This window comes from Sceloporus occidentalis, unplaced genomic scaffold, assembly GCF_023333645.1.
Source record: "Sceloporus occidentalis isolate IW3139 unplaced genomic scaffold, rSceOcc1.0.p SCAF_3, whole genome shotgun sequence".
Taxonomy (NCBI): Eukaryota; Metazoa; Chordata; class Lepidosauria; order Squamata; family Phrynosomatidae; genus Sceloporus; species Sceloporus occidentalis.
In genome coordinates, this window is record NW_028316983.1 from 113,734,500 (window position 1) to 113,756,965 (window position 22,466).

At 37.9% G+C, this 22,466-nt stretch overlaps 1 protein-coding gene across 3 annotated transcripts in view; it reads left to right on the forward strand.

Moving 5' to 3' along the window:
- The window catches only part of EDEM3 (ER degradation enhancing alpha-mannosidase like protein 3), a 39,672-nt gene that overhangs the window by 782 nt on the left and 16,424 nt on the right, over positions 1–22,466 (forward strand). For 2 of the 3 annotated variants that reach the window (XM_089515853.1, XM_089515854.1), the window contains exons 2-13: positions 2,012–2,057; positions 6,352–6,452; positions 8,227–8,266; positions 9,191–9,303; positions 10,183–10,336; positions 11,028–11,162; positions 12,467–12,572; positions 12,974–13,071; positions 15,148–15,273; positions 18,215–18,298; positions 19,254–19,337; positions 21,876–22,000. In XM_089515853.1, coding sequence (XP_089371979.1) covers positions 2,012–2,057; positions 6,352–6,452; positions 8,227–8,266; positions 9,191–9,303; positions 10,183–10,336; positions 11,028–11,162; positions 12,467–12,572; positions 12,974–13,071; positions 15,148–15,273; positions 18,215–18,298; positions 19,254–19,337; positions 21,876–22,000 — 1,212 coding nt within the window. Of the gene's footprint in view, positions 1–2,011; positions 2,058–6,351; positions 6,453–8,226; positions 8,267–8,633; positions 8,704–9,190; positions 9,304–10,182; positions 10,337–11,027; positions 11,163–12,466; positions 12,573–12,973; positions 13,072–15,147; positions 15,274–18,214; positions 18,299–19,253; positions 19,338–21,875; positions 22,001–22,466 lie in introns of those variants that run through there. The other variant, XM_089515855.1, reaches the window with a different exon arrangement.

A 22,466-nucleotide genomic window follows, 5' to 3' on the forward strand; every position in this document is an offset into this window, starting at 1 on the left:
CAGACAGTTGTTTGCAACTTAGCGGCATAGCAGTGAGGCCTGTTAGTGCTTTGTGTTTGTTTCCCACGCCTGCTAGTAATATATTCCCTATTCTTATAGATCAAGGATAAGGTAGAAATGTACTGTGTGGTTTCAAGCAAGTGCCTGAGGAGTCATGTCCTGAAATATGGATTATTGTTGTTATTATTATTATTATTATTACTATATTTATTTCTATCCTGTTTTTTCCTCAGATTGGAACGCAAATGATTTAAGAAACATTGTTTAAAACCCACAAAATGCAAAGGTTAAAATGCAGTTAAAAATTAAAAAAAACAGGTTAAAACATGTAATACATGCCTGTTAATTCTGATTAAGAGGGATGTGAACTTATTCTTGCCTGCCTTTGTGTCTGAGGATGCAAAGAAGATGCATTACATCTTTTCTGACAACGATAGATGATTGACTTTGGATTAATGGTTCTGTTTAGTTACATACATGGCAGGCAAGCCTTCTTACAAATATGGATCCCTTCATGATGCCAATATCAGAAACAAAATTAAATTACATTGAAATTAGCATTTTTTGTGGCAGTGTTTATAGATTCGGATACATATTCATGTTAGGGTAATGGGATATTGAAATACTCACATGACAGATGATAAAAGGAGGATGGTAAGTACATGTACATAATTGTTACGTCTGGACCTTATTGCATTACACTCTTAAAACAGGGCTAGGTCTCTTTAGCTGCTGTGGCTTCCTGCTGTTGCATTCTGGGACCTGTAGTTTAGGAAGAGGCATTTGGCATATTCAGCCAGAGAGCTCTTAAGCCTCACTGAACTACAAACCCCAAAATGCAACAGGAGGCAGTCAGAGCAGTTAAAGCGACCCAGCCCTGTTTTAAGAGCATAATGCAATAAGGTCTATATGTGGAGTGGTGATTTTAATTTGCATATGCTTCAAATGCAAGTGAGGATTTTTCTATGATGAGCAATGAGATGGGTGTGTGCTGTGAGCAGCATCTTTACAGTCCCAGTTTCGATCATCAGAATCATAAAATCTAGAAGTTGTGGTGGGAAAATATCACCATTATAACCGTTGCAGAAGAAAGTGATTTAGCCTAATCTGGGAATAAAAAGCATGGTCATTTGGGTCTGCATGACTGGCCTGCCGTCATCGCCTCTCACTGAACTCGCTGTGGCCAGAAGATTTCTTGCACTATCGATGACAGTACTGTTTTTCCCATGATGATATCTATGTAGTGTGCTACAGAATCTGTTTCATGGCTTCTTTTTCATTTCATAAAATAAAAAGCACTCAAAAAGAGCATTTCACATAGAGTACCATGTATATTTGACTATAAGTCGACCTTGTGTATAAGTCGAGGGCAGCTTTTGGGGCCAGAATCAGAGCATTTGATGTGACCCATGGATAAGTCAAGGGTAAAATTTAGGGGCATAAAGGGATTAATAAAAGAGACTTGCCGGAGGGAGGTTGACCAGGCAGAATCTATAAGTTGGAAATGACTTGAAGTCACACAAGATACCCACACACACATGTAAACATGTCTAGAGAGCTGCCGTGGTGTAACGGTTTGTGTCTTGGACAGGGATTCCAGGAGACCCAGGAATGGATCTCTGCTCAGTCAGATCAGAGGAGAGCAATGTTAAATGCTCTCAGAATAAATCTAGTCAAAACAATAAAAATAATTTTAAAATGATAGGTTCACCTTGAGGTCTCCGGAAATCAAAAGTGACTTGAAGGCAAGCAAGAATAACAAGAGCAAAAAAATCTTTACATGATACTGTTTCATTTCATTTTTTTGCATCTAAGAATAACAGATATTTATTGGTGCTAACCTTCATTTAGTTTATTTGCTTGTACAAATTATTATGGCCAATGTGTACCTGTTTAGGAGATGTTCTTTAATCTCCTTGTGACTTCCAATCTGAGTTGCTGTTTTTACTTACCATAAATCTTCCTTTCTGAGATGTAACCAACTACATACTATTTTTTGTTTCCTTTGTAGGAATCAAGTAATAGAAATGTTTGATCATGCCTATAGTAATTATATGGTAAGTAAAATGAGAACATAATCATTTTTTTACATTTAGTTTGCTTCTAACTGACTAGATCTGTTTTTAATTACTATTCTTAATTACTGTTTTTAGTATAGTATAGATTAGGTGAGCATTTGAGAATAATGCTTTTGATAATGTTTATTCTGAGAAATTCTTATTCTTTTGCCAAAGGTTATTTAAATTAGGAGACTGCTTAGAAATGTTGTAGTCCGTTCTCACTTTGTGGAATAGCTTCAGAGAAATATGCCTATATTTTGCCAGTAAGTTTGCAATAAATTAAGAAAAGTTACAGTTTGATTTAATATCTAAATCAACAAATCGCGGTTTGCAGTCAGTAGTGAAAAACCCTGGTTTGCCGTGAATTAGTACATTTTAAAAAATGATTTGGCATGATGTCTGATTTAATACATTGTGGTAGTGATTGCCCCAGTGCTGGAAGAAAAATAAATGTTGAGAACAGCTATAGATCCTTAACTGATATACTGAGAAGCTTAAATCAAGATGCCAGTTTTAAACTGCAGTTTAAACGATGGGTTCATAAGATGTTGTAACTGAATCATCAAATGCAAGAACCTTTGGTGAGTTTGCCTTGCTGTGATAGCTTGGTTTGGAAACCTCTGTTCATTCCTGATGAAACCTCACCCACCATTGCGAGTAGCTGCCTCTTGAGGGTTTATTGTAAGGACTTAATTACATCTGTTACCTTTTCCCTGAAAATGAAATATGCACTGAAACATAAACAATGTCAATAGCAATTTTTTAAAAAATGGCACAGCTTTTGACACATTAGAAATGCTTTCATTTATCATCTCAAACCTATTGAATTAATTACAGTTAATTCAGCTGATGGATGTTGTAAAGAGCACCATTTGCCCACCTCCCCTGGCAAGACTATAGTTCAGCTGTAATAGGAGCTGGTGCCCTCAAGGGAAGACAGTGGCAAACCTCCTCTGAACAAATCTTGCCAAGAAAACCCCATGATAGATTCATTTTAGGGCCAGTGTAAGTCAGAAACAACTTGAAAACACACACCACACACACACACCCATAAGACTTCAAATTGTGAATCAGAAGGTTCCTTGTTGAAATCTCATCCTTCCCACGTGTTCACTTTGTGGCTGGGAAACTAGTTATTGTTTTTGTTATGCATCTATAAAATGGAAGTAATAATACTGATCTCATAGGGTTGGTAAATGTTGAAGCAATATATGGCAAGCACTTAGAACATTTAAACTCTGTCATTCATGAGGATCTGAGTAATACAATTAACTTGACCTGCCTGGTTCAAAATAAAAGTATTATTGTGAAGTCAAAGGCTTTCATGGTCGGCATCCATAGTTTTTTTGTGGTTTTTTTGAGCTATGTGGCCATGTTCTAGAAGAGTTTATTCTTGATGTTTCGCCAGCATCTGTGGCTGGCATCTTTAGAGAATGCTGCATGGAAGAAAGTAAGGTATATATATATACTGTGTGACCCTGGGTAGGGAGGAGTGATTCCCATGTTAATCTGCGTATTGTTCTGTTGTCTATGGCAAGGCCTCAGGGTGGGAGGATCTGCAAAAGAGGATTAGTGTCTGTTTAATTAGTGATCATTGTCTGCTGGGAAAACCCCTGGTCCTGGGTGGGTTTTCATTTGCATTTGTTGAGTCTTCATTTTGCTGTTTTTCAGGACTGGTAACCAAACTTGGGCCTGTTACAGACTGCCAAAATAAAGCTGCTTCGGGTCTCTTTGGAGGTATGCTGTTCAAATGATGCATGGGTCCTAAGAGTCCGGAGGTCGCGCCAAAGCCACACTCCATTCCTAAGCACTGGAGTGCAGCTTTGGTGCAGCTTCTGGATTCTTAGGATGCATGCATCATTTAAACAGCATACCTCCAAAGAGACCCAAAGCAGTTTTATTTTGGCAGTCTGTAACAGGCCTTTGTTTGCTTTAAGGGTTTCTTCTTTCCTGTGGAAGTTGTCCAGGTGTTTGTGGCTTTCAATGGCTTCCCTGTGCATTTTGACCTGATAGTTGTTGTTTATAATACAACAGTACATGTTTGTTATATAATAAATACATAGCTACTATGTTGTTTCTATGGAAAAGGCATACATTCCGTACTTTTTAATTTGGGGGTGACCTTTTTTAAAGACAGGTAAGAATTAATAGGTTTTTAATCGTTTTAGACAAAAGTTCATCATAAAATGAAACAGGAGTATGAGGTTGTGAAACTTTCATACCGCTAGTGTCTACACCTTTGGAAAATTTGCTGACAGAGCTGGATATTTTCTTATGGGCGTCAACCTGCTCATAACATATTTTTTTTAGCTAAGAGCTCATGATCATAAGCAGTATTTGTAAGTAGTGGTCTGAATTTTTGTGTCTGCACTTGAGGATAAAATATACATACAACTTAGTATGTTGGGCAGACTTCAGACAATGGGTATTTGAACCCAAATCATGATTGGCAGTATTGAGTGTTGAAAAAGTTGTTTAGTACATTTTTAGACTGAACCCATGGAGAGAGCACATATAGCTGATAGTTCAGTGTTATCGTTTTACTACCTGGAAAATGTGGCTATCTATTCTGCACTTTTACCATGAAATGTTTAGGTTATGACATGGCATATCCTGGAATCTTTGCAGTCAAAAGGATATTTACATGCCACGTATACTAAGACCTTAGATAAAGAAATGGCATTACTGTGATTGTTGAACTTGGCAAGAAAGATAAGAAATGTAAGCTTTGCTTGATGTTAAGCTAGCAAAGTATTAAACAGACTGCAACAAAGTGTTAACTTTTATTGCTGTTTTTGGTTTTAGCTATGATCCTAGAAAATATGATTATCGTATGTATATACTCCACTATAAATCGACCTCCTGAATAAGTCGAGGGCAGGTTTTGGGGCCAAAATGATTGATTCTGTCATGACCAGTGGATAGGTTGAGGGTAAAACTTGGCGGCTCCTTCAGTGTATGTATGTGTGGATGCGGCAAGGGGGACTCTCATTGAGGCTTTTTGATTAAGCATTCAGTTTTCATTTCTGCCTTTGTGGGAGAGGGACTCTTAAACAAACAGCAATATCAATCAGACACCCAGGACTCTTTCTGCTTGGCTCAAGAGAGAAAGAAACTACATGGGGAAATCTGAAAGAGCTGCTATCACATTACCCTAGTGACCCATAAATATGTTGACCTGGGATTTTGGGGTCAATTTTTGGCATAAATGTTTAGACTTATAGACGAGTATATACAGTAGATAAAAACAACTTCTGCTATATTCTAAGTTTTTCTTCCAGTATTAAAAGTAGTCCCCCCTTTGAGATCTCATAAAGAATTACAATGCTTATAATATTAAACCAGTGTAAGTTGTGCTGCTGGGTTTTCCTTACTTCTTTTCATAATAATAAGTTGATAGAGCTACTCAGCTGGCTGTTTGATGCTGTGCAAGATACTGTTTATACACTCAGTCCCTTTTATGTGTTTTTTACCTCTAAATCCTATATACTCTTATTTGAGAAGAAACTCTATTACCAAAGGTACCTTACTTTAAATAGATACATACAGAATAGCCCTGTTAGATTTTGTAGTATTAGATTAAGAGACCATTAGCAATATTTGTTGAGTTTTAGAAACTAGAGTAGATCTGTTTTGGTCAGAGACCAGAATATACATAAACAATAAAACAAGTCATGTATTTACATATTGTGTTGTGTTTTAAAAACTAAATTTTTAAGTCCACAAGGGTTCTGCTTGTTCTGCACCTTTTGAGCTGGAAGGTGTCTTGAGCAGAAGGCAGTCTCACAAGTGTAACATTTTTCTGTGAAAAGCAATAGCATTGTAGTGGCAGCTTGCTACTTTTGGACAGAGGCTTCTTGTAATGAATGCCTTGCAGCTTAGTCTGAATCAGGATGAGGCAAAAAACACAGTGGAAATGTGTGGGCCCCAGGAGGGTAAATAAACCCAAGCAAGAGCCTTAGAAAAGGCTGCTTTCTGCTGCTGGTGGTAATGTGACTTGTCCTAAATGTCTTGCGTTTCCTATGTGGAAAACTTTTATTGCCATTTAGCCAGTTAAAATACGTACTGTCCAATGAAAGAACATGATGTTTCATTCGGAGTGGTCTGCAGCTGTTTTGCTACAAGCAAGCTCTTATGAAACCGTGTGCCTCTTAGTTCCTGCATTTGCAACAGTCTGAATTTGAAAAATGTCCCAGGTATTGTGGTGCTATATATTTCAACATGCCTACCTATACACCGCTATAGTTTCCCCATTTGTTTTTTACCTTTTTTTTCTTTTTGGGATGAACAGGAACATGCCTACCCAGCCGATGAGCTCATGCCTTTAACTTGCCGTGGAAGAGTTCGAGGTCAAGAACCAAGTCGTGGGGATGTGGATGATGCCTTGGGAAAGTTAGTATTTTGAAGTGACTGTATTGATGTGAAATGGCAACATTTTATTTCAGGGTTGGTGCTGTAGGTCTGTGCTTAGTAGCTATACTAACCTGAATGTAAATATTGGATGTATAACCATGGGAGGTTTTTTTTTTTTTCATGCATAGTATTACTTGCCTGGATGTGAAAAACTTTTCTTGTCTAAATAATAGTTTAATGAAAGCCTCACCAGTGAATTGAAAAAGTGTTTGCATTAGTAATTTGAAAATATGAATTTGCTGGTGTACTTTGCTGATCTTCACAGAAGCTAGTAATCCTGGTCCAAAATCTGAGAGTGGTGAAAACCCACTTTACAGATTGATAGTCTTGCAGCCACCAGCATGGTAACACAAAGGACAATACAGCACTGGAGTAACACCACCCATATAATTTGTATTATATGTACAATATAGTATGAACTGTATTGTATATAATTTAACTTTATTGAAATTTGTATTGTATTGATGTATACAGATTTTACTAAACATAAATTCCTTCTAATAATTTTCAGTACCATACAGCATTTTGTGCTATAAATAAAACCAAGCAACAAGTTGGTCCTTGCACGTAGCAGGGTGTGGGAATAAGCCTTGGGATAATATATCCTTCACTCCTGCTTAGAAAATCCTTGGTATGGCTCAGTCCATGTGAGTGGGCCCTGTTTGTTCTCTCTGTTGGAACCTTCTTTGCAGTGGAAGGATTGTATAAGCAGCTCATAATTGGGAAGGCATTCATGAACAGAGACCCTAGCTAATGCTGGAGATTTTAGGCCCTGTAGAACAAGGCTATCTCCTATACTCCATAGAATGTAAAATCTACATTATGGAGTTGTGGGTCCACTCCCTCCATACATACAGAAAGGAAAAGATCACCCTTTATTTCATAATGGCTCAGATTCATTAGAATTGTTTGCATGTAGGACATATTGAGAATACTAGTATGCTATTTATTTATTTGTTTGTTTATTTATTTATCACCCCTTCTTCCATGGATCAAGGCAAGGGACAACAACAATTAACAAACAACATTAGTTAAAACACTTGTTAAACACACATCAGTTTAAAAGGCCAAATAAAATGTACACATATGAAAATAATCTACATCTAAAACAACATTTAAAATTCACAATTTAAAAATCATCAGGATAAGCCTGATGGAAGGGAGTGGTCTTTAATGCTGTTTTAAATTCAGACAGCGTATTCAGCTGCCGAATCTCTTTTGTCAGGTCATTCCACAGTCTAGGGGCGGCTGAAGAGAAAGCCTCTGGCTGACAGTTGCCAACCTAGCCCTGGCTGACTGGATTAAATGTCTTCCAGAGGACCTGAGTGTACAGGGCAGATTATGTGGGATTATAATACTTGGCAAACCTTTTGTAAAAATTGTATAATTTGATAGAGGGCCTTGAAAATTTATGGGATGCTAACTTCCTTGCACAGAAGCCAGAGACTTGAAGGAGCAACCTGCAAATCAGAATTGTCCTTTGGGGCTTGGTAGGTGGGGCACATACATTCATATGACTTTACACAAGGAGCATATATAAATTGCAGAACTGTGTATAGTAGCCTAGTTCATCAGCTTTGAGACTTCCAAAGAAGGCTTTGGTTTTATGTGTTCAGTTCGCTTACATGTATGCTCAACTACACCTAGCTAGTGCAGTAATCAGGACTGATTAGACAGTAATGTTTCATTTTAGCTGCTACATAAAATTTACTCGGTCTTAACATCTTGTTCTTTTCTCTCCCCCTACCCCTAGATTTTCACTGACGCTGATTGATACTCTAGACACGCTTGTGGTGGGTTGTACTCTCTTACTTTGTTGCTGTTGCAAGTTTCTTAATATTCCAGCTTCTAGTTTAGCAATTGTGTTATGGTTTCTTTAATGCTGAGTTTAACATATAATAGTTCTGGGCCCTCAAAACCTTTTTTCTGTCATCCCAAATAGTTTGGCCTATCATTGTCCATCTACACTCCCATAAGCCTCTGGGACAGGGTAGGTGAGGCTGGTATCCTCCAAATCCATGGAGATTGCCCAACCATGACATACATTAATTGTTCTTAAGAGATTACTTTAGTATATTAGGCTCTTTTTTATAAAAATGCATTCTAATAGTTTTTGCACCTTATAACTTTGATGCTTTGCAGATAAAAAGGTGGTTTCCTGCTAGTATAAGAACTGGGGCCAGTCTCAAGAGATCCAAAAATCCAGTCCCTGCCCAACATAAGACAACATGTAAGCTTTACATACAAAGCAGTAGTTCCCTAACCTTTCCATGAAAACCTTCAAGAAGGTCCCCTCTTTGTACCTCTGGCCATTTGATTGGAGATGGCTTACTGTACTGTCCATGAATGAATATACTAAGTAGCTGGAGGCAAACCATTACTTTTTCCGGTTTCAGCCCTCTACCTCTAGTCTGGGAAATACTATAGATCTACTTAATAAACTGTTATGCTGTTTGCTGAAGGAACAAAATTTAGTTGCCCAGTCTGCTTTCAGAAACTCCAGAATTTGCTTTTGTGAAAAACCAAAAAAACCCCAAACTATCATTGAAAAAGAAAATCTAATTGAAATGCATCTGATATTCATTAATCATCAAACTTCAAAAAAGTCCTTCCAGCATTGATGCATTTTGACCCTAATTTTTTAAATAATAGTTTATCTAGTAGACAAATTTCAAAGCAGGTGATAAGAATGTTTCACATTCAGATTTGTTTTTCAGGTGTTAAACAAAACCAAAGAGTTTGAAGAAGCTGTTAAAAAGGTGATCAGAGATGTTAATTTAGACAATGATATTGTAGTATCAGTGTTTGAAACCAACATCAGAGTCCTTGGGTAAGTTTTATGCATCAAGAGAAAAGACACTACATTTGCCATGAGTCATGTGTTTGTTTTTTCCACATATTTTAAGATGAATTTAAATATATCTGTTATGTTAAGTGTTTACGCATAGTAGGAATCCACAGTCCATAAAATACATTTTAAATTTTATTTTTACAATTTATATATGTTGCATTTTTGCAGTATTTGACTTAGGGCATGTTTTAATTTGGCTGCAACTGTGTCCAGTTTGCAGCACCATTTCTTACAAACATTCATTTAATAACAGCTTGATATTTGAAATATATGCTTAAGCAATTGCATAACAATCACAGTGAATTATAATTAGGCCTGTTTATTCAAAAAGCTAAAATACTGCACCAGATAATCCCAGGACCGTGCTGAGAGAAACTCTGTTTTGCAAGCTGCATTAACCATGCATACAGGATTTCTCTTAATTTGGTTAGCTATTTCATTTTTATTTTCTGTAACAATTCTAATTTAATTTTTCATTGTAAGGGGCAGAAAGCTTTGTTGGGCACTGAAACCTGCATTCATTAGAGATTTTACTCTGTCTTTTGATACATCTGCAGAGATTACTCGCGTGTGCCTATCTTTGCTAAAATATGTTAAGCTTGAAGGTGAATCATAGGTACCTCAGAATGTGGTGATGGTCACTTACTTAAGATGACTTTTAAAAGGAGTAGTCAAATATATGGGTGATGAAACTGTTGGTGGCTTTGTGGTCCCCCAGGCAACAGAAGCCACATGCCTCTGAACATCACCTAGTTGTTTCTCTGACAGCTAAGTCCTTGAGCCATTCCCATGATTGAGGTTAATATTTTCAGAATATGATATAGTTCCTGAACTGTGCTACTTCTTGTTTGTATTTAGAGGTCTTTTAGGTGGGCACTCGGTAGCAATTATGCTCAAAGAGAAAGGTGAAGCCATGCAGTGGTACAGTGGGGAACTTCTGCACATGGCAAAACAGCTGGGCTACAAGCTTCTGCCAGCTTTTAACACCACCAGTGGTCTCCCATATCCAAGAGTAAGTATAATGTGACCTAATGCCATCTCTTTTATTGTTAAGTGATGTTGGGCTAGATAGTAATTCTACTTATCATCTGAGAAAATTATTCCACATAAAATGTAATCTATCTCGGAAACTCCCACAGGATGGTGGCCCTTAAAGGTCACTGAATTCAAACTTTCTCTAGGACTCCCCAAAACACTAGTTAGAGTGACTTACTGTTTTGTAGAGAACAGTAGGTCTCTCTCTTTTGTATTCTTACCTTAAAGCCAGTGCACTGAGTGGGACATGTCAACATTCACATTCACCCAGACTAGAATTACAGGTATTTAAAAGATTTAACATGCTGATTTTGATAACTAGCCAACATATTTGCTTCATAGCTTGCTAGAATTCATTCCGAACTCTTTAAGTCTGTAGGCCTGGACTGGCTCTTGGTTTCTGAAGAGTTTCCAAGAAAGCCAAAAAACCATTGTAACCAGAGGGCACAGATACAATACTTAGTCCCTGGCACATGAAATAAAAAATAACTGCTTTTCTGCCTCTGTCAGATAGCTGAAGAAGCACTGATTCTGAACATCTTGCATGTGTTAATGCAGTATGCCCTTAATTTCTAGCCCATGGATTTTTTATCTAATACCAGTCATCTATTAAAACTGGATTCATAGGCAATATTAATACTTAGAAATTTTGCCATGTTTTGTTGTAGGTTAACTTAAAATTTGGTGTAAGGAGTCCAGAGGCACGGACAGGAACAGAAACTGATACCTGTACAGCTTGTGCAGGTACCTTGATCTTAGAGTTTGCTGCTCTGAGCCGCTTCACAGGGGCATCAATATTTGAGGTTTGTTGGGTGACATATAATTCATCATTTCTTGTGTAATAGTAAAATTGATTAATATATCTGAATGAGTGTGTGTGTGTGTGTGTGTGTGTGTGTGTGAGAGAGAGAGAGAGAGAGAGAGAGAGAGAATTATTTGGTAGAATTTATTCTAACAGTGGTATACCTGTTGCAAAACTGATAACTGAAATTGTTGTACCAAAAGCTCATAAATTGTTTCACTGTGTATATTTGAAGGCAATATTACAAATATTTTAGAATTTATCCTTGTATATATTTTATAGCCCTGAAACAAAACAGCTGTATAGTTTATCAACATTGTAGCGAGTGCTACATTGTCATCATTATTTGCAAACACTTTTAATGACCTCTTTGTGTTCAACCAGCACACAAAGGTTGTGGTCAACCTCTCTGCTATTTACTGTCAGACTTGGTCTTCATTAAGTTTCTGCTATACGTTTGTATTTGTATTAATTGTATGCATTCAGCTTGCATCATATTTTCATTAAGGGAGTAAACAAACGTTTTGATTTCTTATATTGAACAGATGTTGTTGGTGTTAACTCTGTGTGCTATCATCAACAGCATGCAGTTGAGCACTACTGTAGTGGAGTAGTCAGGAGACAGCAGAATAAGTAGTCAGTATTTTACATCTCACCTCAACTACCCAAAGGTGCCAAAGCTAGTTACTCTCTCTTAGCTTTTCTTTATTTTTGCTGGTGGAATTGTTTTCCCTTTATTACCTCCTGAGCAGAATGTAAATATGTAAACCCTAAAATAACTGTGGTATTTAACACTTTCCTTGCCTGTAGCAGTTTATAGAGAATAACACAAGGATTGTGTGTGTCTCACTTCATTAATCCAAGCTGTAAAGAATAACTAGTTCTTAGGATATTGAAAGGCTCACCATTCCATTTAAGATAACTGTTAAATTTCCCATTGACACAGGCAGACACATGAATATATTTCTTTTCACTGGGGTAGGCAATCTGTACCCCTCCAAAAGCTACTGGACTCCAGTCATCCCTGACTAGTAATCATGATGACTGAGGCTGATGGAGTCCAACAATATTCAGTGGGATGTAGGTTTCCACTCCTGCCTTATTGATAGCAAAGAATGAATTATATTGCAAATGAATGTCTGCTTTATCCTAATGTTTTAAGATAATTTTTCTGGTGACAAAGATGATTCTGTATATATAGATCTTTAATTTTATAAATATAATGAAATGGATTCACCTGTTGTTTGATCAGTTTCTGAACTAATGTATTGACCTTGAACTATATTGACTTTGTTTTTTTTACAGGAGTATGCACGGAAGGCACTTGATTTTCTTTGGGAGAAAAGGCAACGCAGCAGCAATTTAGTGGGAGTCACTATCAATATTCATACGGGTGACTGGGTCCGTAAAGGTATGTATGACAGTGTAATATCTGCATGCTGGAATCAAAACTGCAAAGCAACCTCAAAATATATTAGATTTGTGGCATACTTGAATGCCTAGGCAATCTCTTTGATCTGGTAGTACCAGAGATCTAAAATTTGTCACCTTGCCACATATTATATGAGAATGTGACCCTCTTAAATGTGTGAATGAACTGTAAAGTTGCATATCTGCAAAACTATAGGAAGTATAAAAGTAATTTGCTCCAACCTGTTGTTTCCCAAGTCTGTTGAACAAATAGAGAAATTTTGGATATGAAGGCTGATAGAGGTAAAGTGTTCTACTGGGATCACTGCACTTTCTGACAATTCCTTTTATTTGTTTCCTGGTTTTATTGAGTATGTAATAGCATTTTTATCTTATTTCTAGATAGTGGAGTTGGAGCAGGAATAGATTCATATTATGAATATTTATTAAAGGCGTACGTCTTGCTTGGTGATGACAGTTTTCTGGAAAGATTTAACACAGTGAGTATAAGACCGTGACACTTAGAGCCCTGCTGTGCCTTTATGAAGCAAAAAGTGTTGTGGCTCCTTACAAACTAATGTATTGAATTTGGCTTACATTTTTTGTGGAAACAGTTGCACTTTATCAGATGTGTGCATCTGCTATAGTAGACTATCACATTTATCCCATCAAAATCATAGCAATTCTTTTTGTTGGTCTTCCCTCATTGAGAAAGTTGAGTGTTTTTGCCCTCTTACTCCCTAAAAAGGTGTACTTATTGATGTCATCCCATTCAATCTACTTCCAAACATTAGCAGTTCCAGAGGAGAAATTTCCCTTTAATCTAATTGATGGGTTTGAAGTATCAGCTACATTGAGATTTGAAACAGTGGCAACAGAAGTTACAGTAAATGGACTGTTATGTGGTAGAATTCAAAGAAATAGCTGTGTTAGTCTGTAGAATCAGTATGTAGAGAGTTCTTGTAGCACATTTGAGACTAGCTAAAGAAAGAAGTGTGTGCTGCCAACTTCTTTCTTTAGTTAGCTTCAAAGGTGCTATAAGATCTCTCTACATATTGGACTGTTATGTGTAAATGTTTATGTTAAAAGATATTTGCTAGCCTTATATGCTGCTAGACATCTAGGCCTGTTACAGACTGCCAAAATAAATCTGCTTCGGGTCTCTTTGTAGGTATGCTGTTTAAATGATGCGTGCATCCTAAGAATCCGGAAGCTGCACCAAAGCTGCACTCCAGTGCTTAGGAATGGAGTGTGGCTTTGGCGCGACCTCTGGACTCTTAGGACCCATGCATCGTTTAAATAGCATACCTCCAAAGAGACCCAAAGCGGCTTTATTTTGGCAGTCTGTAACAGGCCCTAGTTTTAGCATTAACCCACTACACCTGTAGTTAGCAATTATGGAATACAAGGGTCAGGGGAGCAAGAGAGCTTTCCTGCTGACCTTGGTGGAGATGATATACTCTATTTGTGGCCAATGGGAGACCTATTCTCTCTGTGGTCCATGGGACCCCCTGCCAGGGACTATAAACAATTTGATTCTCATTGGATTTATCAAGCAGATGTTGTGGTAGAGTCAGGAACATTCAGTTTCTCCAAATGTGGCTCAGAACTTCATAGTATCATGAATACAGGGAAGAACTATTAGTTTATGATATGGAGCTGGTAGAGGTCTATTGCAGAATGGAGATCCAGGAAGTCATTAGTTCAAACAGTTCAAAGAGGAGTAAGACACGTCTGGAGTGAATGATTCCCTTTTGCTTATCTGCAGTTAAAATATAAATCAGGATTAATGGTTAATCACAACAGCAGTTTTGTCTTCTTTATTGCTCCATTTTTTTTAAAGCCCCAACCCTGTGAAAGGACCAGTTATGCTGCTTCTTGGACTCTCCCTTCCCAGATGGATAACTTCTCACTGGGAAGGAAGCTTGTAGGAGGTGGGGTGGGATCTGGCTGTTTTCCAGATACTGTTGAATTGCATCTCCGTTTGCCACAGCATGCCTCCCCTTGTCAGTGTAATTCACCAAAGTCATGTGACTATTACTGAGTCAGCATGTGGTGAAACCACAGAAAAGTAATTCTTGCAGTTAATATACAACACCACCCAGGTTCCTCATTTAAATACTGTTGAAAGCAGGACGCCTGATTACCCTGTATTATACTTAGCCAGTGCTATGTGCCCCTTTATGATGGTTAAAATGTGTGTGAGGGAATTCAGTATATTAGGGAGAGAGTGGATGAGCCTGTGGCTAGTCCCCTTTCTTATCAGTACCAGCCCTTGAGTTTCATTCTGCTTGCTTGTGGAAGTTACATTGGTTTTTGCTCCTTTGTGCTGCTGAATTTAAGCCAATAGCACGGGCATATTAGCACACTTCCATACCACTGTTTTCACAATAGTTAAGGAGAGGAAGGTATAGTGAACTCTTTGTTAAGAGATGTAGGTAGGTATCTGTCACTATGCTAGGGAAGTGTTGTTGTGGCCTATAAACCTTCATTCAGTTGGCTTATTGAAGTCTAACTTTGTGAAAGAATTTGGTTTTCAAGTAGGATGCAAGCTCACAAGTTTCTGATTTTTCCAGCATTATGATGCCATAATGAGATACATTAGCCAGCCGCCTCTCCTGCTTGATGTGCATATACACAAACCAATGCTGAATGCTCGGACGTGGATGGATTCGCTACTAGCATTTTTTCCAGGTTTACAGGTACATATCTGAGCTATGCAGAAAAATTCAACCAGCCAGACTATAAACAATTTAAAACATATCCTCTATTAAAAGTCATTTGCCAATAGCCTGCCTAAGTAAAAATGTCTCTTGATTGAAGGATCACAAAGGAAAGGAGCAGCTTGGCATCTTTTGGAGGTTGATAGCCACCCTCTCTTGTGTCTACATCATGTCTGCCAAGAAGTTTTTCAAGACCAATATGGTTACAGTATGTTGTCATCCAAGGTGTTGCATTCATATAGCCAAGAATGACAGATCTAATCAGTGTATGCTTTTAAATGTCATATTAGTTAGGTTTGTTAAAAGAAAACAATCTTTGATGGCTGCTGACTCTACAGGTTTTACTAGCACTATGTAATTAACATTGAAACAACTTTGTGCAATTCTATTCAGATTTTTGGAAGCTAGATTCCTTTAAATCTGACCGTAATATATCTGTCTCTCCCATTTGTTTTATTATAAGGCACATCAGACACCTACTGTCCTCTTGTGGTATAGTTGGGCAATAGCCCAAGCCATGCCCTGACACCACAGTAAGGACCTCTAATGCTATTTTGTTAGTTTTTTCCTCAAACTCTTTCTTGTTATGTCTTCGATTAGTTGTTTGTTCTTTCTCTTGACCCAAGCAAACAACATACACCGGTTCTATAGCAAAGCCTTTGATTGTATAGCTCATGAATTAGTATGGATTGCATTTGATTGTCCTGTTGCATACCCTGTATTCAGGACAAGAGGCTATGTTAGCACAGAATATAGAGAAATGTTTTCTAACTGGCAAATGGATCTGGCATGGCTGCATTTTAACATATCTGTTTAACTTGTCTGCTGAACATACGATATGTAAAGCAGGATTAGACTCTTGAGGAAGGAGGCATGAAAATTGATGGAAGGGAAATCAACATTCAGATATGCAGATGACACCATACTATTAGCAGAAAACAGTAACAATTTGGAATGATTACTGAAGAAAGTGCAAAGGCACGCTTACAGTTGAACATTAAGTAAGCAAAAATAATGACCACAGATGATTTACATCATTTTAAAGCAGGTGATTAAGACATTGAAATAGTTCAAGATTTCAGTCTCAGTTGGCTCACTCATTATGCAGAATCGAGTCTGCCATCAAGAAATCAGAAGAAGACTAGGACTTGTAAGGGCAGCTATGAAGGAACTAGAAAAATCCTGAAGTGTGAAGATACATAATTTAATACTAAAGTTAGGATTGTCTATGCCATCATATTTTGCATTTCTATGTATGACTGTGAAATCTGGAGAGCGAAGAAAGCTGATAGGAAGAAAATCAACTAATTTGAAGTGTGGTGCTGGAGAAGATTTCTATGGATCTTGTAGACTGCTAAAAAGATGCATAAATGGGCCCTAGAGTAAATCAAGCCTGGACTCTCCCTAGAGGCCACACTGACTAAATTGAGACTGCAGAGAGATCTTGTAGCAACTTTGAGAATAAGTAAGGCCCAAAATGGATGGGCAGACGGGGGTGGCTTCCAGCCACTCCGGAGGCATGGCGTTTAGATGACGCATACCCCTGGAGCTGTGCCCCAAAATCAACTCAAAATGAGTGGATCTTTTCCATTTGGGACTGCCACAGGAGGTGCCCTTGGGGCCGTGGTATGTGTTTACGGTGGTCCCAGGGCGATTGGGCTGGGAGCGGCTTCTGGCCGCTCCTTCCTGCCCATCTGTTTCACTTCAAACTGTTTTAACTGTCCTGGCTCAATGCTATGGAATTCTGGGAACTTTACTTTTGTGAGATGTTTAGCTTCCTCTGTCAGAGAGCTCTGGTGCCACAATAACCTACAATTCCCTGGATTCCCTAGCACTGAGCCAGGGCAGTTAAAGCAGTCTCATATTTGATTATTTCTGCAGTGTTTTTTGGACCTGAGTGAAAGAACTGGAAAGCCTATGCTGCAACTTCTTTCACTGAGTTAGGTAGTCTCAAAGGTGCTATAAAGATCCTTTTGCATATTGATATTGTAGACTAACATGGCTGTGTGTCTAAATTCTATATAAATTGAAGAAATTTGGCCATATCATGCAAAGATATGCTTTACTAGAAAAGACTAAATGCTTGCTAAGGTAGAAGAAAAAGGCAGTAGAAAAAGACAAAGACAGCATTCCAGATGAATAGATTCAATCAAGGATGCCACAGCCCTGAGTCTGTAAGACCTGAGCAGGGCTGATTGATGATAGGGTGACTTGGAACCCTCTCATTCATGGGGTTGTCATAAGTCAAAGTTGATTTGACAGTACTTAACAACAACAACAACAACAAATAGAATAGTATTGAATACCAGAACATAGGGACTCAGTCTGAAGACTGATTTTAATTTTTACCATAAATGGTCACAAATTCTTGAATTTAATATCCCCATTCTGTTTATGACGTACATGACATTATGAAGCACTGTACAATAAATGAAGGTTCCCTTCTATTTCAGTGCATAGTCCTTGTTGCTTGCTGGTATGTCATTTGAATTTTTGTACTTTGAAAAACAATCCTTTAAAAACCATTGTTATAAAAATAAAGGAATAAAAGCAAAACAAGAGGCTATTTTACATATCTTACTGGTCTTGTAATATCTGATTTGGTATAAAAATTTCTAGGAAACCCCTTCCTCATAACAGAATAAGCTATTTTAGAAATAGATTTATTTACATTCAGATTATAAACATCTGATTCAGTTAAATTATAAGATCTGGCGTTGTCTATCCTCTTTGAGCAGATATGCAGGATCTGCTTCCTTGTTATTTTGAATTCTCAGGTTTCTTGTGCCTTGGTATTTGGTGGAGAGACGACATTAACTATATTGTGGACTAGAAAAATATATGCCATTTTTAGGATGAATAGTATCGTATGTAAATGCATGTTTATAATGCAATATTACAATTTCTGTCATAATTCTAGGTATTGAAAGGTGATATTAGACCAGCTATAGAAACACATGAAATGCTGTATCAAGTAATAAAAAAGCATAACTTCCTTCCAGAGGTAAGACATTATGCACGTATTGCAAGTTAGTTATTATTACAGAAAAAATAATTAAAGATGCAAGAAGGAAAAATTGATTATTACAGGAAAATTAATGTAAGGTGCAAAAAAGAAAAAAAATGATTTGTAATTAGTTGTGACTTGTACCAGTCTTCCTTCAGATATTTACCTTCCTTTAGTAATGAGATCTGGAGGCTAGCATAGTCCTTTGTGTTCATGTATGTCTGCCTCTCACACATCATTAACTCTACCTATTTTCAATACTTCTTCACACAATGTGTCTTAGAAAAAAGTACATTTGAGTCCATGGTTTGTTTGCACTGTGCATTACATTCGGGTAATCCTATGAAGTTTGTAGTCAGATCACCAGTGGCCTTGAGCCGACACATGCTATAATTTGAAGTTCAAATTCTGGCCACCTCCAGCCCACCTCTTCCCCCATTCATAACACAGGCAACCAGTATGTCAGACCCTTTACTGCTTGATGACCAGTTCTGAATGCTTTGTTTCTAATAGTGTTGTACAATGTTGGGGGTAGGGAAGGTATTTTAATTTATATTTTGCTCTTTTTCCAAGTACAGGGTAGTATATTTGAGAGCTATAGTGGTTAAATCCCACAACATACGCATGAGGTGATGAGAATGAAGTGTGATAAATTGCCCAATTTATAATTGACTGGGGAGACCTTGGCATAGCCGGAGACCACTGCTGTGTTGCCTTGACTGAATCATACATACTACATTGTTTTAAATCTACTTGAAAGTCCCAACTAGAACAGAACTACACTGTTGATTCAATGGGCAAGTTCTAGATGGAACTAGCAACTGGATTTGGTCAGTAGCCTCCAAATTTGTAATGAGGAAGAATAATAACTCTCCCTATAGCAGCTGCAACCAAAGTGCACTGGAGAGGATAACCGTTTAATACTTTATTTTTTTCTCTTTATTTCCTTCAGGCTTTCACAACAGACTTTCGGGTTCATTGGGCTCAACATCCTCTACGGCCTGAATTTGCAGAGAGCACATATTTCTTGTATAAAGTAAGATCATCTTAAATTCAAGGCATATTAAATCCTGTGTGCATGCTAAACTGCCTGCAAGTTGTCTGTCTTCAGTAGTCTCGTTCAGGTACTTGCAGACACAGGGCCATGGCTTCTTTGATTGAGTCTATTCATCTATAATGTGGTCTTCCTCTTTTCTTATTGCTTTCTGCCTCATCAAGCATTACTATCCTTTCTAGTGAGTCATGCCTTCTCATAATATGGCCAAAGTACGACAGCCAATTGAGTCATTTTGGCTTCTAGGCTTTGATTTCAGGCTTGGTTGTTCTTGACTTTCTTCAGCAATTGTTCCAGGTCTTTGCTATTTTCTTCTAGTAGTATGGTGTCATCTGACTATCTGAAATTGTTAATGTTCCTTTCTCTAATTGTCACACCTCTTTCCTCTGAGTCTAATCTTGCTTTGTATGTGATATCTTTGGTATACAAGGTGAAGAAAAAGGGTGATAGAATGCAGCCTTTCCTGACGCTTCAGTCCTGAGACTGGCTGCTGCTGCAGATTAGAATGGACCACCATCAAGGACCATTTCCCCCTGCTCCTTTTGAGGCCGGGTTTGGGCCCCTTAGGCAGCCTTGGTGCTGCATCCGGCTGATCCAGGGCGCATGCATCATGTTAACACCACACTACCAAAGCAGACTGAAGCTGCCACATTTTGCCTGTTTTAGGCCAATGTTTTGGAATTCTTTCATGAACTATTATTATGTAACATGTTTGCAATATGATCCCTAGTGCTTGTTTTTTTTCTGAGCCCAGCTTGAATTTCTCGCTTCATATATGCTAGATTTCTTTGCTGTACAATTTTGAGTATAAATTTGTTTGCATTAGAGATTGATGCAGTGATTACAATAATCTTTTGTTTCCCTTTCTGAGGGGATTGAAATGTATATTGAGCGTTTCGAGTCTGTGGGCCGTTACTCTTGGAGCCAACCAAAAAAGGAGCAGCAAAGATCAGCTTTTCCTGCCCCGCTGCAGCCCCAGGATGGCTTCAAGCTACTCTGGTGGCATATGGCCTATAAACATGCTGCCAGGGCACTTTGAAACCACCCATATCTGGGCAGCTGCCCAACTTCCAGGGCAATGTGGGAGCATGCAGTTTATGTGCTCCCAAGCCACCCAGAGAGCGGCTTTAAAGGGCTGTCTGTTCTGGTGCATAATCTACCTGATTTCTGTATTGAATATCCATTGATGTCCTTGTCTACTGGTGTCTCTTTGGTCGCTTGAACATACTGTTGTCCTCACAGAAATCCATCCGTCACTTCTTGATCCTAGGTCAAATTTTCCTTCTGTCTTTGACTCTGCTCTGCTTCCTACTTTTGTGTTCCAATTGCCTATCATTAACAAGAAGTCCTGTTCTAGTATGTAAGCAATTTCTTTCTGGATCCCAGCAGAGAAACTTTCAATTTCTTCTACTTCTTTTGGGTTATGATAGATTTGGATTATTGTTGTATTGATAGGTTTTCCCTGAAGTCTTAATGATATGATTCTGTTATATCCTTTTACTTCTTTTGCTGTAACTCTTCTCACTATAAATGCCACCCCATTTCTTATCTTTTAATTAAACCCTAGATAGTAGTAAGAAAGAGATTAAAAACAAAATCCAGTGTATTTTAATGGTATTATATGAATCTATGGTGCAGCAATATGTACTGATACGGTTGCCTCTCCCCAGGAAAAATGTTATAGTTCACATGGAAGCAGAGAAAGGGACATCAAAATAGTCCAGGTTTTAGAACAGCTTCCCTATGAAGACCTTCTTCTCTCTGATACGATATTCAAATTATGTTTTACTGAATAAAATTGATTGGCTGTAGGTTTATGACTAAGCAAAGTACTATTTTGCACAGCATATCTGTGTGAAATTTCTTACCATAGGAGGTAGTGATGTCATTTAACTTAGATGACTTTGAAAAAGGCCTGAAAAAGAACATACCTACACATTTAGAGTTAGATTAATTGATTTTACCAAATATTCTGTAAAGCCTTTGGAAATTATTATCCGCATCTGAACTTTACTAGACATCACTTAAAGGATAGTACTTGACTTCAAAACCCCTTGGTCTTAGTGCAGCACAGGTCACCAGAAATTTCTTATTATGTCTAAGAGATCTTCTTACTCAAGGCCAGGGGTAATAGTTACTCGGAATAGACAAATTTATCCAATTGGCAGTAAAAATATCTAGGGTATTTTACATTTTTCCTGCAAGAGACAAGAGCTGTCTCCTGAAAGATTAGTGGAGTTAAGCACACAATTCTGTGGAAACTGAAAGAATCTCACCTGGAACTCCTTGAATTTTGGCACTGCATGGTTTTCTTTAAGATTATTCTTCTACTATATGCAGTGTGATGCCTTTTCTTCCAAATTCACATATTTTTATTAGTGTGTATGAATTTAGATCAAAGACTACAATAGGAAGTGCCCAGAGGTTAAAATACCAAAGTAATATTCAGCATGTAAATGTCATGTGTTAATATGCAGTCTATCTCCAGATGTAAACGTAAAATATCTCCCTTTAAAACAGGCTACTGGAGATCCTTACTACCTAGAAGTAGGAAAAACTCTAATTGAGAACTTAAATAAATATGCACGTGTGCCTTGTGGATTTGCTGCTATGAAGGATGTTCGTACTGGAAGCCATGAAGACAGGTAACTAACTGAAAAGTATTTTAAAAGCCTTTGAAATAATGGCCGAGATCCTTCATGGGAGACATGGCTATGACAACATAGCTAGGATCTATCTCCTTATTCAGCCCCTCCAAAATCCACCTAGTATATGCCAGGCAGCTGCACCAACTGATGCTGAAGGATAATGCATCTAGCCCACTCCAACAACTGAGCCACTATGTAATGAGCCACAGTGGTTGGCACCCTTGTGGCATCACAGGTTAGTGGAGGGAGGTGGCTGGATGTATCATCCAGCTCCCATCTTGCCAGCACCTCAGAATTCCTTGGTTGGTGCAGCTGCCTAGGTTCTAAGATTTGCAGTTGTTGCAATGGAGCAACAACTATAAATGTTAATTGCAAAATTTGCAAGTTCATAGTTCTACTTTAATGACATTGTAAATAAAGAACAGGGTGATACCCACTGTGACTTGTGAAACTGAATTAAAAA